At 31.2% G+C, this 17,970-nt stretch overlaps 4 protein-coding genes across 12 annotated transcripts; 2 read left to right on the forward strand and 2 right to left on the reverse strand.

Annotated features, from left to right (window-relative positions):
- The first annotated feature begins 638 nt into the window (after nucleotides 1-638).
- LOC111294291 (uncharacterized) lies at nucleotides 639-1,473 on the forward strand. The gene has a single exon (XM_089744131.1). It carries the CDS (start codon nucleotides 799-801, stop codon nucleotides 1,084-1,086), a length of 288 nt encoding a protein of 95 aa, XP_089600257.1. The 5' UTR covers nucleotides 639-798; the 3' UTR covers nucleotides 1,087-1,473.
- Nucleotides 1,474-8,185: 6,712 nt separating this feature from the next.
- LOC111294928 (protein VACUOLELESS GAMETOPHYTES-like) lies at nucleotides 8,186-9,575 on the reverse strand. The gene has a single exon (XM_022888233.2). The coding sequence runs from the start codon at nucleotides 9,158-9,160 to the stop codon at nucleotides 8,384-8,386; it is 777 nt and encodes a 258-aa protein (XP_022743968.2). The 5' UTR covers nucleotides 9,161-9,575; the 3' UTR covers nucleotides 8,186-8,383.
- Nucleotides 9,576-9,677: 102 nt separating this feature from the next.
- On the forward strand, nucleotides 9,678-12,927 carry LOC111293826 (uracil phosphoribosyltransferase-like). 8 transcript variants are annotated; one of them, XM_089744136.1, is made up of 13 exons: nucleotides 9,767-10,036; nucleotides 10,136-10,243; nucleotides 10,321-10,399; nucleotides 10,563-10,621; nucleotides 10,742-10,870; nucleotides 10,977-11,058; nucleotides 11,257-11,305; nucleotides 11,476-11,537; nucleotides 11,633-11,722; nucleotides 11,826-11,893; nucleotides 12,351-12,406; nucleotides 12,495-12,542; nucleotides 12,628-12,927. In XM_089744136.1, the coding sequence occupies exons 1-13, from the start codon at nucleotides 9,905-9,907 to the stop codon at nucleotides 12,677-12,679; spliced, it is 1,014 nt and encodes a 337-aa protein (XP_089600262.1). In that variant the 5' UTR covers nucleotides 9,767-9,904; the 3' UTR covers nucleotides 12,680-12,927. The 8 variants fall into 8 exon arrangements, 7 of the variants coding, with proteins under 7 accessions (XP_089600260.1, XP_089600261.1, XP_089600259.1 ...); XM_022886801.2 differs by having other exon boundaries at nucleotides 9,768-10,036; nucleotides 10,793-10,870; XR_016327868.1 differs by lacking the exon at nucleotides 12,628-12,927 and having other exon boundaries at nucleotides 9,678-10,036; nucleotides 11,826-12,002.
- A 975-nt stretch (nucleotides 12,928-13,902) lies between these two features.
- LOC111293827 (PRA1 family protein A1-like) lies at nucleotides 13,903-17,118 on the reverse strand. 2 transcript variants are annotated; one of them, XM_089744137.1, is made up of 8 exons: nucleotides 16,673-17,117; nucleotides 16,411-16,451; nucleotides 16,265-16,343; nucleotides 16,011-16,097; nucleotides 15,843-15,931; nucleotides 15,665-15,736; nucleotides 15,461-15,582; nucleotides 13,903-14,306 (listed from the first exon to the last, which is right to left on the reverse strand). In XM_089744137.1, the coding sequence occupies exons 1-7, from the start codon at nucleotides 16,828-16,830 to the stop codon at nucleotides 15,479-15,481; spliced, it is 630 nt and encodes a 209-aa protein (XP_089600263.1). In that variant the 5' UTR covers nucleotides 16,831-17,117; the 3' UTR covers nucleotides 13,903-14,306; nucleotides 15,461-15,478. The 2 variants fall into 2 exon arrangements, with proteins under 2 accessions (XP_089600263.1, XP_022742541.1); XM_022886806.2 differs by lacking the exon at nucleotides 16,011-16,097 and having other exon boundaries at nucleotides 15,460-15,582; nucleotides 16,673-17,118.
- Nucleotides 17,119-17,970: the final 852 nt, after the last annotated feature.

Raw genomic sequence — 17,970 nt, forward strand, 5'->3', positions numbered from 1 at the left:
ATTTTCAAGGGAAAAAAATATTGAAAGTATATGAACAGCTGGAATGGAACCAAGGGAAAAAAATTCTAATATAATCAGGATGAATCACTAAAATCCTGGAATAAAGGATTTTGGACCGAACTTAACATTTTTATGTCGGACCTGTTCAATAGATGCAGGCCTTTAAAATAATCTAGAACATCTGATCTTGGTGTGATCTCTGGGATTCAATGGGATATGCTAAAACAAGAAAATTTCCTAAACCATGGTACTGAGTAAACAAGTGGGCGCATGATGTATCACCAACTTTAATCAAATGTCTTACTCTAAAACCATGTCCAAACAAACAAACATTGTTAAGAGGAAAAAAACATGATGGAAACCAAAAATTTATTAAGAAAATCAATGAGTGGTTAGAAAGCTTATTAAAGAAATAAATATTAAATTATCACAAACTGCCCAATCATATTAGGGAAGCTGAGCCATGGCGTACCAAATCGTTGGAAAAGATTGATTTAAAAACAGAGAGATTATGCAAAGAGAAAATTGGTGACTTGAAGGAAAGTGCCAGCTTCTCTCTATATGTTTTTTTTTTTTTTAGTTTGGCTGTGGCTTTCAAAGGCTGTGTACTTGTTTCAAGACTTCGTGCGGATTTGAGTTTAGCGTGAATAGGTGGACTCATACCCATTACGCCACGTCAACACCCTTCCATTCTCTTTTAAAACCAAGCTCTCCCTCATTACCTTCAGTCAGATTCAGACCAAACCAAAGTCTCTCTGTCGATTTATTCCTTTCATACAAAGCAAAAAACGAAAATAAATGGAGGGTCTTATTCCTTTTGTTTACAGGGCTATAGTCCAATACAAGAATGGCAGAGAAGGTGTTTTAGCAACATGGTTCAATGAGTCAGCCTCAGCTTCATACATGAGACTCCCAGCTGGAGATTCTGGTCGGTTTCAGATATCTGATAAACAGGTCTTTCAATCAGATTATGGGAATTTTTCATCACCATCTTCCATGGCTACTTCTTCTACTACTCAGATTATTTTATCAACCGGAGTTCAGTCTCCTGTCCGTCGTTTGACTTCTCGCCGCGTCATTACATGATGATCATCATCATCTGAAGGAAGCTGAAGGTGTGCCACTCTAGTCAAATTAGTGTATGGGTTCTAGAGTGTGGTAATTTCAATCATTGCTTAATGTTTTATTAGTTTGGGTTAATTAATTAATAAGCGTATGGAAAACCAAAGGGGGAAGCATACACTGAATTTGTGTTCCTTTTTCTTTCCAGTGTGAAAAAAGTGATGGGATGAACAAAGAGTTAAAGGCGTTGGGAGACCAAAGGGATCGCCCTATGCCTTTATGTTGTTTTTGTTATTGTTGTTAAGCTTAGTGTAAATATACCTGATGTTCTTTATTAATGTTTCAAGGACAAAGGGCTTCTTATTATGTTAATTGTGGAATCAAATGCAGCAAGAATGATCAGTTTGTGTTTGTGTTTTTCTTTCTTTAAATTGTTCTGGAAGTGGGATTGGTTTTGGAGTCAGTGAGTGCTTATTGTATCTTGATTTCATTTGTCAAATACCAGCAAGCTGCAATGGCAGATGTATTAATTGAATATGTTTTCTTATCATGCAAGACGGTAACACATAAGGGTTTCGATGGATGAATATTAAAAACTTTGATTGCCAAGCAATCTCAAAATTGAAATTCCAAAAAAAAAAAAAAAAGAGAAATTTCATGGGAAAAGTACAAATAGTAATGATTTTACGAATCCGAATTAGATATCCATACAGCTTGCATGTGTTAATTCATTGACCAAATAAAGTATTAAATTAGATATAGATAAATGATAATTTTAATTAAATCTTATATTATGAAAATTCAAGTAAGGATAAATATTAGTAATTTGTTGATATTGGTGTGCACCAATTAATGTAAAAATTAATGCCACAGTTCAGTAGTCATTTTCTAAATACGGATAAGTTTTAGAAAAATACATTTAAAAATAATGTTTGAGAATGATATTTCACTTTCAAATAAATAACGTGAAAAATAACCTATTGGTTAGAATTTCATTTTCGACATTAATAAAATAGATATTTAATATCTAGAAGATAATAAACAATTACTCGAGAAAATTATAAATAGCCAACCATTTTATCGACTAGTTATGAAAGGAACCCTACACTAAATCCGTAATTGAACATAAATAAATGTTGTTTCATGGAACAAACAACAATTTTATATTGCTATTACAAAGCTATATATTTATGTTGGAAATAGTTTAACCCTTTAAGCTGTTTCAACTTTCAATTTTTTTTTCAATGTGGTTGATTGATAACAGAAGTTATATACGCAAGTTCCATGATTAAAGTATGCTAGAATTTTTCATTTTTATATAGTAATTTGTCCTCCATTTTATTTTGGTAAGGTGAAAATTTTTGTTTTATAAGTAAATTAACATATGATTTGAGATAAATAAGTTTAATATATTTTGATTTAATCATTCGAATCATTTAAATTCAAGTTTTTCAAATTTAAGTTAATCAATTTCGAGTTGTTAATTTTTTTCTTTCGATATATCAAGTTGAGTCCATTCATATGTAAATGGGGTGGGTTTTTTTTTAATTCGGAACAACTTTACGAGCTCCACTTAAAATCTAAAATGAATAATCTAAAATTAAATAGTTTTGTGATTATTTTACAAATCCTTTGAATAGATTTTTAGTAACATTATATGTGCATTGTCACTAATAATATTTAGTAATTTTTATATGCAAAATAAGTAACTTTAAATCAAATTATGAGACAGTGTTAGTTATTAAACTTCAAATCAAATGTTAAAAGGTTTATTTTATGTTGAGAGACGGCTATCATCTTGTAATCTTTTCAAAGATTTTTTTAATATAAAGTAGTATATATAGATGATTGTTTTTCATAATTTTACTATAATTTTCTCAAAAAACATTTTATTATCCTATTGATATGCAGCTTAAATTAACATTTATAAATAATTATTTATTTTTTTCAACATTTTGCTTTTAATAACATAAGGATTTGTTTATTTCAATATGCATCCCACAATAAATCAAAATAAACATTTTGTGCAATTTAAAATATAAATTTTAGAGTAAAAAATAATAACTTTAAAAATTAAAGGTTATCAAGATAAATATTTAGTTATTTATTAGTAGAAATTATTTTTATTATATTATTATATTATTTTTGTTTTTTTACATTGAAATTTTATTTAATAATAAACAAAATTTTTATAAATTTCTAGATTTTTTTTAAAAATATTACATATTAATATTAATTAAAGGTAAAATGGATATTTCATGTTATGAGGACATGTGTTTGTCATTAAATTTCAAATCAAACTTTAAAATAATTATTTTATTAAAAAAGATAATTGTTATCATCTAATCTCTCAAAGGATTCTTTTAATCTAAAGTAATATATATGAGTTTTTACATAATTTTAATTTAGTTTTTTAAAAATATATTATATTATTCTCTTTAACAGGTGATTTAAATTAACATTTATAGAAAAATAAATATTTCTTTCAACATTTGCTTTTTAATAACATAAAAATTTATTTAAATTCAACACGGAACTGACAATAAATTAAATGATATTTTGATTAATTTTAAATATAAATTTTAAAAATAAAAAATAATAACATTAAAATTTTAATTAGTATTATAAATTTATTTTTAAATGAAAAGAATAAAAACACATAGTATATTTTGAATTATTAAAAATTTTATTCTTTTAAAAATATAACTTTTAAAATTATATAGTATTTTTAATTATTAAATTTCTTTTTATAAATAAATTTTAGTCGTGTTAAAAAAAAAAAAAACCTAAGTCGGTCAAAACGGTCGTTCATCTTTTTTCGACAGGATTTTCATTCCTCAATCCTTAAAGATTTTAAGTTTAATACTTAAATATACTCTTAACTTTTTATACAAAATGAATTTAAATCCTATACAAAATAGATTTAATTCCTTAATATTTTAATTCATGAAAGTCAATTTATATTTTTTCTTTTATATAAATAAATCCATAAACTTTTAAATTAATGCAATACAATAAAATTTCGTTAAATTAGATTAATCACCATTAGTATTAGATATATGTCATCCAACGTGGATGATTATATGTAATTTTCCATGTACGTTGATAGATTACTTGGTATTTTAACTGTAAGAAAAAATTGAAAAAAAAATGCTCATGACATTATTCAATTGGGATTAAGGGGTTTGGATGAAGGGATTTAGACGAAAATAGAAAACTCTTTCTGTGAATTTTAAGTGCCTGTGTTGAGTTTTTGGTGATTTATTTTATTTTATTTTTTTGGATATTTAGGATTTTGTTAATTTAAAGATTTCTCATGATTTTGATGACTTAGGATTTTTTTTTAAATATGAGCTTGTGTGATTTAGGATTTTTAGAAAGGATTTTAAATGATTTTAGGTTTTGTAAAGTGTGAGTGGGTTTTGGGAGAAGAGTACCATTTTTTGTTTATATTTATTTGTGCAAAACTTGTGCCAAACTTATGCAAAACTCATGCGAAACTTGTGCTATTGTTGGAATGACAACTTCATTCAAAAGACGAAACTCGTGCAAAACTCATTTGAAACTCTTGCGAATCTTATACTACTGTTGGAACGACAACTTCATCCAAAGTTTTGTCTTTCTAAGCTGCTTCTTTGACGTACTTGTGAAGAAACCAGAATGATTCATCCAAAGAAATTACAAGTTTAACATTAAATAATATTAAGTTCTTATATGAAATACTGTATAAAGGCGAAGAGATGAGGATGGTAATTTAAATTCAGTAAGGCGTTTGAAAGCATTAACCATTGAGGGTTTGTTAGAGAAGTCGGATAGACGAGAATTGAAGTGGTAAAGCTTTTTGGGATGGGCGGTGAAGAAAGTGGTGCAAGGGATTCAAAGGGCGGCAACTTGTCAGAGAAATCAGGGAAAAACGAAAGCTTTTTGGTGTGACTAGTGAGAAGAATGATCAAAGGCGGTGACTTGTGAGAAGAGGGTCGACAGGATTGAAAGGCAGTGATTTGTCGGAAAAGTCGGGAGAGAAACAACATCTAGAGTGGTGAAGTTTTTTGGGACTGGCAGCGAGACTGAAGAGAATTATTAAAGGATTAAAAAATATATGACTTGTTGGAGAATTTAAGAACAATTCGACCGTTAGGTGTGAACAGAAGTATATTTATTATTACAAGAAATATTTGGTAGGCCTACTAAGAATAAAATTTTTGAAATATAAAAAATTATTATATCCTTATTAATTTTTCGATTTTAAATTTCAAAACTATATTGAGAATACAAAATATTATTTATCAGATTATTTTTAATTTTTTTTATTCAATATTTCATAAATTTTAATTGATGGCTATTTTTTTTGAATGAATAAGAGAAAATTAAAAACATAAAAAACGTGAACATAGTAATGTAAATGTTATGCTATAATAAAAACAAAGGTGGCATATCAAAGATGAAGTATAGTTTTATAGTTATATATAATTGTAATTTGATAATATGTACTAATTTATTTATATTGCTTTAGTTAATAAAACTAAGTATATTTATTGTTATTTTTTTTTTCTTTAGAAAAGAGATAAAAACATGGATAAGTATAAATTACTTTGAATTTTAATTTTCTCTTATTCATTCAAAAACAATACATTTTATTTGTTATCAATTAAATTTTAATTGATGGCTATTTTTTATTTTGGATTTTAGAATCCTAACCACAAACAAAGTTTTTTCAATTGCTTTAGAAAAAAGAAAATGTTACTATAACTAATTAATGATACAATTTAAGAAAAAAATAATTAATGCATTATTTTTAAAAATTTTAATGAAAACAATACATTTTATAAATTTAGATAATATTTTTATTATCTTTAATTAATATTTATAAACACTTATTAATCAAAATTTTAAAAATTAAAACAATCCAAAAGTTAATAATTTTATTATTGTACATTATTTTATAATTATATTCCAACAAAAAAGTTTAATTTAATACTATATTTCATTTTATAAAAAAATTATAATTGAAAAAATAATATAATGAATCATTTTTTTATTCTTTGTCAATATTTAATGATTGTTAAGATTTTTTTATTAATTTTAATTATCTAAAAGATATATACATGTATATAAATATATATAAAACATTACGGACTTCTCGGCCCGTAAAAACCCTACTCTCCTTCCTACTTTTAAATCCCATTAAGGCAATATCCTACTTTATTCCCCACCTTTTCCTTTTTTTTTTATTCTTATAATGTTATTGATCAAAGTCCACGCTAATCTTCCCTTTTTCTTCTTAAAAGCTCTCTTTCTGGACTTCTCGGTAGCTGCGTAGGCGGTAGATGGGCTTTTGTGACGGTGAATTCTCATATGGTAACAAAGGAAAAGTCTATTTTGGAATGCTCGTCAGTTTTCTTCTTTTGTTTGACTAAAACGTCGTAACTTTTGTTTTTGAGTTTGGGTTGATTTTTTTTAGGTGTTTGTACCTCCACATCCATTGTTTAAGCACTGGATTTTGGTTTTGAGAAACGAGCTAAATCCTTGCCTCATTTTCAGCGAGTTTTCTTCAAATTTAGCTGAAATTTAGATTTTTTTTGGCTTTTATTATTCTGGGTCAGTTGCAAAATCTTTTCTTTTCACTCAAAATTTAACCTCAATCAAACTCAATAAAGATAAAAAACAAATAATCGAAGGTAAGTAACACCGACAAATAATCTAACCTAAACTAATTTGGCTTGATCAATGTGATATAACCTTGGACTTCAACATGCTCGTAGTGGTTGGAAATTTGATGACAAGTGGAGAAGAGAAAAGAAGGTGGTGGCCATTAGTGTTGCGAGAAAGAGAACAAGGTGTTGGTGGTTGCTTTTTACTGGTTTGTAGAACGGTAGAATAAAGAAGGGAAAATAGAAGCAGGGAAGAAAGGGGGAAAGGAGCCAGGGAAAAGATAGGAGGAATCTAAACCAAAAAATAAAAAAGATGAAAATAGCAAAGGCTGATGAAGGCGGTGTAACTTGAGGGGCCATTGTCTTATATTTGCAATGTCCAATTTTTTTTACTTTTAAATTTCAATTTCTAATTAAATTAAATGTACATTTTACATTCAAAAGTCCATTACCTTATATTTGGCTAATGATAATCTATAAAATCATGTAAAATTAATCACTTTATATATACAAATGTGATAAGATATATTATATAAATTAAGTAATTATAGTATTTATATAAATAATAAGTAAAATTTTATATTTATATAGATTCATACTCTTAAATGATTAAATAATTATTTTAAAAAATTCATTAATTCAAATTTTGAACATTAGCCATCTTTGATGAAGAAATTGTAACAATTTATAGACATAAAGAACATTTAACATGTTCTACCTTGTTAATTATTAATAATTATATTTGTAAAAATTTATAAATATAAAAATGAGAGCTTTTTTCGGTATGAATGTTTTAGCATAATATCAAAAAATTGTGAATATAATTTTTTTTGTTTAAATAAAAGATCATAGAATGTTACAAATTATTTTAAAAATAAAAAAATAATTATATAATTATACTTATTATGATTTACAAGTAAGTTGTGTAAAATTGAAAAAAATTTATTATTGTAATGAACGCAATGATCATGATAATATTTGTTTTATTCATAATTGTAATAAATACGACGTAAATAAAAATACGATCATAATTATAATTTAAATCCCCATATGATAATAAACACGTCTTGGATTAGAATAAGATGCAAATTTCTTCTTTTGTATTTTTGTTGTTTCTAGTTATCAGGAAATGCCATGGCTGAGCTGGGGAGGCTACTTATGTATGAAGCTTAAAGGGATTGGTTGGTAAGTTATTACACTGTGCATACTGATCTCTTTTTTTATTTTTTTTATTTTAGTTCTTGGAAAGATCCAAGTACAGCTTTGTTACGGCTAGGATTCTAATATAACTTGGTCTGGGTCTAAAGTCTAGAGCAGAAGAAGCGTGATTTTCTGACTTGGCTGTATCTTTCTCTTTCCGCCAGAAACCTATTTCAATGAGCTGCTGTTTATCATTTGGATCAACAAGGTATATATCATTGAAATAGTTTCTTTTTCAATTGCATTGCAATATATCATTTCAATCTTCGCCATAAACAATGTAAAATGTATTTTCCTAAATGAAAACACATTGGTGGTTGTTTATAAAAAGAAAAGAAAAATAACTTGTTGGTGGAATATAAATATATACATATATATACACACACGAGAGAATCATTCCTGGAGAGATTCCACTATTTTAGGCCTCGAACAAAGATTAATTCGAATAAAAAAGACAAACAATTATGATCTTACGAGAAAAAATTTCCAAAAATCATATTGCTAAGCACTCCAACCACTAGCTTCCCTGCAATATTGTACATAATTTCCTTGTTGTCATCTCTCTGAACCTGACTGCTCGTAGGAGAGAGCCTAGAAGCATAAGGATCAAAATAAGGTGATATGGAAGGAAGACCGTAAGCATAAGGTGGTCGTGGAAGGGCCACAGAATCGCGAGAACAACATGCCGACGATGGTGGCGACGCTGCTGGCACAAATCGTGGCGTTGACATGTTACATGGCCCTAAAACACATTCAAGGTGAAGATCACAGCAGCAGAGTTCACATCTATAGCGCCAGGACGTGCACATACCTTTGCAAACCATGCACCAATTACCAGGGTGGAAAGATTGAAGCTTCAAGAGATGATTCGGATGCATCACGTGCTTGACATGTTCAGGCAATTGGGTGCAAATAGGGTGCACATCAAAATCACAGAGCTGGCACCTGTAGAAAAGACCTTCAACCAGGCCGCCACATACATCACAGGCATGGACGTTTTGATGGGTGGCATGTGGGTTGCGAAGGGCAAGGCTGAGGCTGTGTTGTGGGTGCATGAAAGAGGAAAACACCGTAGGGCAGGTGCTGCAGTGTTCATGGAGATCAAAATCACAGTCATTGCATCGGTATCTGGTACCAAAACCCAGAGTCTTGCAACCATCGCAGAGGAATTCTTTGTTCTTGTAAACTTTTGTTAAAGGATGGTTATGGGTGAAATGTTGAATAGTGTTCGTTGGCAATGGAGCCATCTCTCTCTTGGTGCAAATTAAGCTGCAAAGAGGAACCAACAGAGCAAAGTTTTCAATTACAGGCAGGCAGGTAGAATTGATTGGTTATTAGTTAAAAAAAAAATTTAAGATTTTAACAAGTTTGTGAGACCGCGACTTGATTTGGATTTTCTCTAATTTATAATGTGAATGGTGCCATAGTCTTATATAAATTTTTTTCTATTATAAAAAATAATACATTGGGATTTGCGTGTGATTTTTCTGATTTCCCCAAAATCCATTTCTGTTTGCTTCGGTTTCCCCTAAAAGCAACAAACATAACATTTTAATGTTTACTCTTAATGAATTGTCCATTAGTAAAGAATCTCTTTGCAAAAAATATAAATTAAGGGCATTATGAAATCATTTCAACACAAATCTTCTCCTTGGAATTACTCTTCCCTTTTGTTTTTAGTAAAAATGAAATTCCCGCAAAGCCTCAGCCAAGTCTGGATTTTACATGCAATTAAAAAGGAGGCCATGAACCAGTTATTGGGCTAAACTCAAGGTTAAAAACCCAAAACAGAACCCAAATCTCCATGTGTTTTGAAACCGAAAGTGTACTATCAATTAAAGAGGGTAGGGAAGGCCAGCAACGGTCCAAACTGGACCCAAAAACCTGATCCAAAAGAGAGAAGTAGCAAATTCTCCTTTGGAACCCAAAGAAGTATATGGTGTTCTGAAGTTCCGTCTACACCAAACTTGGGAGATCGATCGATCGGAATCATGTACTGCCGCATTAATTTTAGTCTCCGGTGTTCTTCCTCCGATACGACACGTTTAGTGTCCACTTTTCGCCCCTTCAAAAACCCTACTTTCCTTCTTCCTTTTAAACCCAACACCAACGAACCCATTAAGGCAATTTCCTAATTTATTCCTCACTTTTTCTTTTTTTTTTTATTCTTATAACTTTATTCGTTAAAATCTCCACTAATCTTCCCTTTTTCTTCTTAAAAGATCTCTTTCTCGACTTCTCGGTGGCTGCGGAAGCATCGGATGGGCTTTGTGACGGTGAATTCTCATATGGCCACCGAGGAGGAGTTTATTTCAGATGATAGAATGCTTGTCAGTTTTCTTCTTTTGTTTCACTAAAACGACGTAACTTTTGTTTGAGTTTGGGTTTATTTTTTTATTTTTTTAAGGTGTTTGTGTCTCCACATCCCTTAATTAAGCACTGGATTTCGGTTTTGAGAAACGAGCTAACTCCTTGCCCCATTTTCAGTGAGTTTTCTTCAAATTTAGCTGAAATTTAGATTTTTTTAGCTTTTACTGTTCTGGGTCAGTTGCAAAATCTTTTCTTTTCAAGTATAAGATAATAAGCCTGCCTTGGATTAGAATAAGATGTAAATTTCCTTTTTTTTTTTTAATTCTTTCTGGTTACCAGGAAATGCCATGGCTGAGTTGGGGAGGCTACTTATGTATGAAGCTTCAAGGGATTGGTTGGTAAGTTATTACACTGTGCATATGTTTCTCTTTTTTGCAAAATATTAAAGGTCTTACCTTTTTGTTTTGGGAAATTTTTCTATTTGTCTTCTTTTCCTGCTAAATTGTATTGGCATCAAGGATGTATTTTTCTATATGGAACTTATATGTCTCGGGGTTTACGGCTGGCAGCCTACTGTAACGGGGGAGATTCAATCGCCAATGGCTATTGCTTCAGTTGAATTTATTGATCCAAGGGAACCGGTGGCGGTTAGTTTCTACTTCCAGCTTTTAGATTCCTGATATCTCTCTGAATTGGTTGAGCAGAAGTTTGTGGTGAGCCTGTGACTAATACTTTATTCTTTTAGCTTCTCAGATTGTTCCAATCTTGAGAGCTGGTCTTGCTCTGGCTGAACATGCATCATCCATTTTGCCAGCTACAAAAACATACCATTTAGGTAAATTTGACGCATAATCTTTACGAAATTTTCCACTCCACCACCCAACCCACAAAAAATACTATAGTTCATGTCTTCTTTTTATTTTGGCTTTTGATTCCTACTTATTCTTCAAAACTGTAGCTTTCATCTCTTCATGTTCTTTATGTAACCAACCAGTTTAGTTGTTTCTGATTATTTATGGTTTTGTTAATGAAGGGGTAAGCAGAGATGAAGAGACACTTTTGCCAACAGTTTATCTAAATAAGTAAGAATGTACTTCACTTCTTTCTGAACTGTAGCATTTTAGTTTGGCCAGCTATGTTTCATCCTTTCCTTTCCTTCAGGCAGGCTTACTTTCTAGTTGGATTATCATTATGGGCTGTTTACTGTTTTATGTTAGGGTGTGTGTGTAACTTATGGTAATGTCCTCTGTAGGTTGCCTGACAAATTTCCCGAAGGATCTCGAGTTTTTGTGGTAGATCCTATGTTGGCAACAGGTACTAATCTTCATCTAACAGTTCAAAATCTAATGTTTTATATATCCTTTTATAACTATAAAGCTTTTTGGGATTTTTCCCTTTTATTTTTGCAGTCAAAGTGAAGAGAATCAAGAAAATCTTTGATTTTGCATTCAAAGTGAGGATAATATATAACTATTATCCTCGTAGCAGTGCCTGCACATGTTGTTACATTTGTGTGCGTTGTGTTTTAAGTGATTTTTTTTCCTGAGACTGAGGTTGATTCTGTTACACACCTTTCGCTAATTTTCTTGTTAAAAATTTCAGGTGGCACGATTGTGGCAGCACTTGACCTCTTAAAGGAACGTGGAATTGGCAACAAGCAAATGAAAGTGGTAAATAATTTGGAAGAATCCTTTCTGCTTAAGTTGAATTTATATTTTGGAAGTTCTTTGGAATGCTTGTGCTGTGTCAAAGATTTAAGTTGATCAGATATGTGGTTAGGTAGTGCATTCCCACATTGTTACTAATGCATTTGTTTTATGATATCAAATTCTTATTGCATCAGGATCAATTGCTTTTAATAGTTTCTTCTACTGTTTGCATGTTGTTGTGTCAACATAAATAATATAGAAGACCATGACCTTTCTTGGAAGTTTGTATGCACGCCCTGTTAATAGTTGAGCCTCAGCTACTAAATTTCCTGCACAGCAAGCATATGGGGAAAACTCTACATCTAATGCGATTAAATTGTTTATAATTTCCTATCTTCAACCCACTTAGACTGAAACAGTAATTTCAATACACATTTTATAAGCTAACTTACTAATGAATGGAGCTGCTCTATTACAGATATCTGCTCTGGCAGCTCCTCCAGCGCTTCAAAAGCTCAGTGAGAGATTCTCTGGGTAATTAAAGTTTGTATATGAAATCCATGTCTGAAAAACCTGTGCAGTTCCATAGCATTTGAATTGTTTATGATTTTGTGATTTTCAGGCTTCACGTGTATACTGGAATTATCGACCCCACTGTTAATGAGAAAGGGTATGCTCTTTCTTTTCACTGGACTTGGCTTTTGGATGTTGTGAGCAGGCTATATACTTGGTAACTGTTATTTGGGTGCTTTTAGGTTTATAATTCCTGGACTCGGGGACGCAGGAGATCGGAGCTATGGTACATGACGGAAAATAAAGATAAGAAAAAACTATCTACGAGCAGTTTTGATTTTTTGAGCCCATCACCAAGTTTAAAAAGGCTTGAAGAGGTTTTTAGCGTTCGATTGGCGTGCTTGTTTTGCAAATTTGTTTACTTCATAGTCAATGACTTGGAATAGACTATTCTTATTGTGTGTAAAAGCTAGAGGCTTGAAGTGTAGTCGGACATATTTTTTTATTTGGTTAATAATGGAAAATTATTACTACTTACGAAATCATGTCTTACGCTAATAATGATTTAACTATAAGCAAAAGAAGCCTAGCCGCTGCTTGCGCCCAACTTAGCGATAGCGTCATAGATATCCAGCTTCTAGCAGTCACCTGCTTAGCACAAACACCGGTAGAGGAAAATGTATTTTAATTAAATTAAATAGTCAATTAGCCACTTCTTTTTTCTCAAATAAACCTTTTTATTCAGTACTACGACTTGTCTAAAACTAATAATGATGATTTTAACTACGAGCAATACAGAGAGCCAGTCTCGAGGTTGAGAATGAGTGGGCTTTCCAAGGTGTTGAATTTCATGATAGTGGCATAGGTTTTCATGGTTGATAATAATAAAGAGCATCATATAATAGAAATAATTAGAGATCGCTTAGTGCATATTTAATATAGACTGTCAAACTTAGTTCTAATAGAATGTTATAGACTTTAAATTCAAACATGAATGAATTGAATATAACAGAGGTATATTAAACGAAGAGACTTGGAGGAAACTTCGTGGGAATTAAATCGTAGTAAATACTATCAGTGCTTCATCAAGTTTCAGCCAAATATTATTTTGATCCTCAAGTTATCAAAACTCACTTGTCTCGTAAAGTCATAACGTTAATTCTTCCATCAATTGAAACATTAAATGTCTGACGCCATGTTTGATGCCACAGAGATTTGTGCACTACTTGGTTTATAAATCCAACCCTACTTTACAAGATCAAATAATAATAATAATAATAAGCCAGCTCCATCTTTCCTCCACGCCCCACGGAACTGATGATTCATAACATTGTTCACAGATGGCAAAATATCTAGTTCCGTAATGTCCAACCTCAAATCGAATATAAATGCGAATGATAAAGCCTATATACATCCATCCACTTCACCAAAAAAAAAAAAACAAAATACTTCAATAGCATGGACTAGAATCCATTACAGACTGTACAGAAGAGGAACAAATAAACAAGAGCAGGAAATGAATGCATAAGCGTAAATTCATTCACAACAAACATTCTTTCTAAACACAGAGGTTTACACTGCTATTCTTAAGTAACTAAAAGAAACATTAGCAGCCGGCTTGCCCCAGAAATATAAGCATATTTTAGCTAATTGCTTATACTGATTCTACACTTTTTTTTTCTTTTTCTTCCCTAAAGGAGGGGCGTATCAATAAAAACACCCTCCATGGTCTCCCTAATATGGACTAAAAACAGAAACAAAGAGGTCGAGACAATTTTACCTTTGTCGGTTTATAAAAATTATTAGCATCCTTCACCTTAATCCAGCCAAAGAAATTATTTTCTAGAAACATCAACAGCAGCTAGATGCAACCTTATAATAACCAGCTGTACGAGTTTCAAATCCACAGAACCATTCCTGCCTGAAACCAAAGACAACAATAACAATCAGAATCATAAAATGGAACACCATTACTCTTCCTTATGTTTAAGCCACACCACCCACATACCAGAAGCAGAATACAAATCAAATATAAAAGGATTTACATTGATAAAGATAAAAATGAAGGTTCAAATTATAAGAGAAAAATATGAGTTCAGAAATTAAAAAATAAATACACCAGCACCATGACAGCAAAATTTGGGACAAGTAGTCCTCCCAATTTCAAGAGAGTTGTTAAACTTGGAAGGGTCTGGTCAGTTGACCCTTTTACATAGAGCCAAAGTATTTTGACTAGACCGGAACAAACCAGAGCAATAAATTTAAATCTAATCCATAAAAAACATTGTTTTACCAAATCAAAACCACTCTAGTGATATTAGAGAACTAAACCTTTTCCAGTTGTATACCACATGCAAAAAATTTCTTTTTAACCACTAGGCCAAGTATCATCATGTAGAACCCTAACGGCAGTGAACCAAAACGTTCAGAGACCGCAAAAGAGAAATCATTTCCATATCTCTATTCAGTTCAATGCTTCAAGTCTTTTTTAACTTGGGACAGGGATGGGGGTTTCAAGAGCCATCTTTTCTCCAAGGAAGTGACCCAAAGCCTTCAACAACAGCTAAGAGAACTCATTTGAATATCCCTATTCTATTCATATTCAACAGCACAAGAAAACGTTTTATGAACTAGTATTTAACCCTAGAGCAAAAAGCACTGTTTCAATTGCAAAGTTACCATACTCGGATGGAAATAAAGCACTAAATGATACTTATAGAAACTCAGCAACCAGTAACACTATATAGAGAGGGTTTGACAACATCATGCACGTGTGGACAACAGAACACAAACAAATGAAAGAATTTAGAGGAGATACCAATGCACCACTATGCATATCATGATAGTGAACTAAAAAGTCCACAATCATGGAAGATATAAGAGTAGCATGTGAACATACAAAATATTCCAAAATCAATAAAATTAAAAAGGTGAACTTAATCAAAAGATTAACAGCTGAAAATTATAGAAGTAAAACAAAATTAACAGCACTAAACTATTAATCAAGGGAAAACCTTATTACAAACAAAAAAGAAACCAAAATCCAACATAACATTGGATGTAGATATACTCACATGCTATAGATTATGCAAGCTACAGCTCACTGTAATTGCGCCAAACTGCACGAAATTCCTCACGGAAAGTGTTAAGACGAGCTTTCAGGTTAGGTGTTCTAAAACTTGCATGGAGGACGGTGGCTGAGAGGGAGAGAGAGTTAGATGAAAAAATTACATGCTTAAGAAGGGAAATGACAAAAAAAGAAATAAGGAGATGACTTACCAAGAAGACCAATGGCAAGTGCCCATAGCACAGTCAAGAGACCACAGGATACATACCAAAGGATGAAACTCACTACAATAAGAATGGTAAAATAAGTTGTTTTCTACACTACATTGGATAGCAAGCTGACTAATTTTGCTTTACTAAGAAAGAGAATATTTCTCAAACATATTGATACCAGACGAGAATACGAAGACAAACACCCAACGAGGCCGACCACATATGTGAATTGCTCTTTTAGCTGATGGACGTCCACGAATAACAGGTCTGGCAATAATGAAACAGTTAATAACCAAATCAAGAATACATACTCCGCAGACACAAAAACAAGTAAATACAACTTTACGTTAGGGGAGGCCTCATCTTAGCTGCTAAATGTGGAGAGAATTGCCTCACAGTTCTTGTCACCTTCTCACTAAAAGTACCAGCGAAACTGTAGGACAAACAATTGTTGGCAAATATGGATGAGAAAACTAAATCTAACCATATGGTAACCTTCAATACTAGCGCTCATCCATCCATTTCAAGGTAACATTCAAAATAACAACCTCAGTGACTTGAAATGCAGAACACTAAAAAAAGAGGTTTAACATAGTTTACCTATCATTCAGAAAAGCAATGCTAAGGGCTGTTAAAATCGCGGCTAAAATAGCTACCGGTCTCCTCAAGAACCCCAAACCTGGAAAATCAAACAAATTAGAAAAAAAAATACATGTAGTGAAATAAATTCGAGCCCTTCTACTTACCAAGAATGAGGACAATCAGAATGAAATAATTGGTTCGATAGCTGCCAAAAAAAAAAAGGCACAATATTCAAGTAAGAAACTAAAATAAATGAAGCATTTGATCTAGAATTTGCAAAAGCACACTCAAGATCAAGATTCAAGAATTTTCTTCTTTTTGGAACATTTTCATTTTTTTTTTCTTTTTTCTTCTCGGAAACCTAACAGCACCGATCACGATTCCAACTGAATCGAATTGAAAAAAAAAGGTTAAAAGAAAAATTACTAGTAGAGATTGCATTTAAGGCGGCTGTTCCATTTAGCATATGATCGAGGGACGGTGAATCGGGAGAAGAATTCGGAGAGAGGTCGCGGCGGTGACGACCAGTCAACTTCACGAAGCGCGTCGACCAGATCCTCAGCGGTTACGTTTCCCCAATCCATTGGATTTAATTATGCACGATCCTCTTCCTATCACTCAACGGAACCCTAGAAATTAAGAAAAAAAAGTGCCCGAAAATGGAATTTTTTCGAGGAAGTGATGCTGAGGGAAATGAAATCGAGATCAAGTGAGTGAGGGAATTTGAGGGGTGACGGGAGCTTATAGATTGCCTTGGTTTGGAAGAATTTTGAGGAGAGTTTTTTTTTTTTTGAGATTGATTTTTGGTCTAAAAGTAAAAAAGGCTGAAGCGTAAAGGAATTAACGAGGTTCGTATGTTATGTAAATAAAAAGGAAGAAAAGTAGAAATATATCCGAGCCCGAGTTTCCTCTCGTTTGTGAAACCAGCGTCGTACCCGGTAATCTACACTACGCAAAACGCTTTGCTTTGGTAAATTCTAGTTAATAATTATTAAACAAAAATAGGCAAATTGATTGTATTTCTTTTGTACTTAAGGATGTAAATGTAACTTTCTTAAATATATATATATATATTAAATTCAGTTGTTTCAATTATTTTTAAAATTTAAGAATGATAAAATAATTTATATACAAAAAATTTTGATCCATTCTAATTTAATAGGGATAATTTTTAAAAATTGAAGATCAAATTAGAAGTGAGATATTTTTTTAAAAAAAATGAAATTGAGTTGCAAGCAAATTTTAAAGTACTCCACAATTAATTTTCAAATTTAGGAATGATAAAGTTTTAATCTATTCCAATTTAATAGTGTTGAGTTTTTTAAATCGAGGGTTGGATTGGAGACTGGGCGTTTAAAAGAAAACTGAGTTCTGGAGGCAAATTTTAAAGAGCTCCATCTTAACTTGTATAGGATATATAAAATATATATTTTATTATTTATTTAATTTTATATTTATTGTATTAATAAAATTATTAATATTTTAATTTAATAGAAATACTACATTTATAATAATTAAGATGCAATCTTTTTAAATATTATATTAAAATAATTTTTTATGTAATATGAATCAGATGTGAATTATATGTATATGTGTTAGATTAAGATTAAATATTAAAATAATAAACCAATATTTGATCAAATCAACAAATTGAATCAAATTTTTTAAATGTTGAGTCGAAACAAATAAAAATTTTTTAATCTGATATGTTGTATTTTTATTCA

Source organism: Durio zibethinus, chromosome 14 (assembly GCF_047325235.1).
Source record: "Durio zibethinus cultivar Kanyao isolate XHJ-2024 chromosome 14, ASM4732523v1, whole genome shotgun sequence".
Lineage (NCBI taxonomy): Eukaryota > Viridiplantae > Streptophyta > Magnoliopsida > Malvales > Malvaceae > Durio > Durio zibethinus.

What these genes read in the sequence shown, in the direction of transcription:
- LOC111293827 (XM_089744137.1), bottom strand. Translation starts at nt 16,830, where the DNA reads ATGGATTGGGGAAACGTAACCGCTGAGGATCTGGTCGACGCGCTTCGT. An exon ending in ATTGCTTTTCTGAATGATAG is followed by an intron (nt 16,098 to 16,264) that starts GTAAACTATGTT and finishes TTTGTCCTACAG; the next exon opens with TTTCGCTGGTACTTTTAGTG. An exon ending in TGTCTTCGTATTCTCGTCTG is followed by an intron (nt 15,737 to 15,842) that starts GTATCAATATGT and finishes TTCTTATTGTAG; the next exon opens with TGAGTTTCATCCTTTGGTAT.
- LOC111294291 (XM_089744131.1), top strand. Translation starts at nt 799, where the DNA reads ATGGAGGGTCTTATTCCTTTTGTTTACAGGGCTATAGTCCAATACAAG.
- LOC111294928 (XM_022888233.2), bottom strand. Translation starts at nt 9,160, where the DNA reads ATGGCTCCATTGCCAACGAACACTATTCAACATTTCACCCATAACCAT.
- LOC111293826 (XM_089744136.1), top strand. Translation starts at nt 9,905, where the DNA reads ATGTACTGCCGCATTAATTTTAGTCTCCGGTGTTCTTCCTCCGATACG. An exon ending in ACACCAACGAACCCATTAAG is followed by an intron (nt 10,037 to 10,135) that starts GCAATTTCCTAA and finishes TCTTCTTAAAAG; the next exon opens with ATCTCTTTCTCGACTTCTCG. An exon ending in CCAACAGTTTATCTAAATAA is followed by an intron (nt 11,306 to 11,475) that starts GTAAGAATGTAC and finishes TGTCCTCTGTAG; the next exon opens with GTTGCCTGACAAATTTCCCG.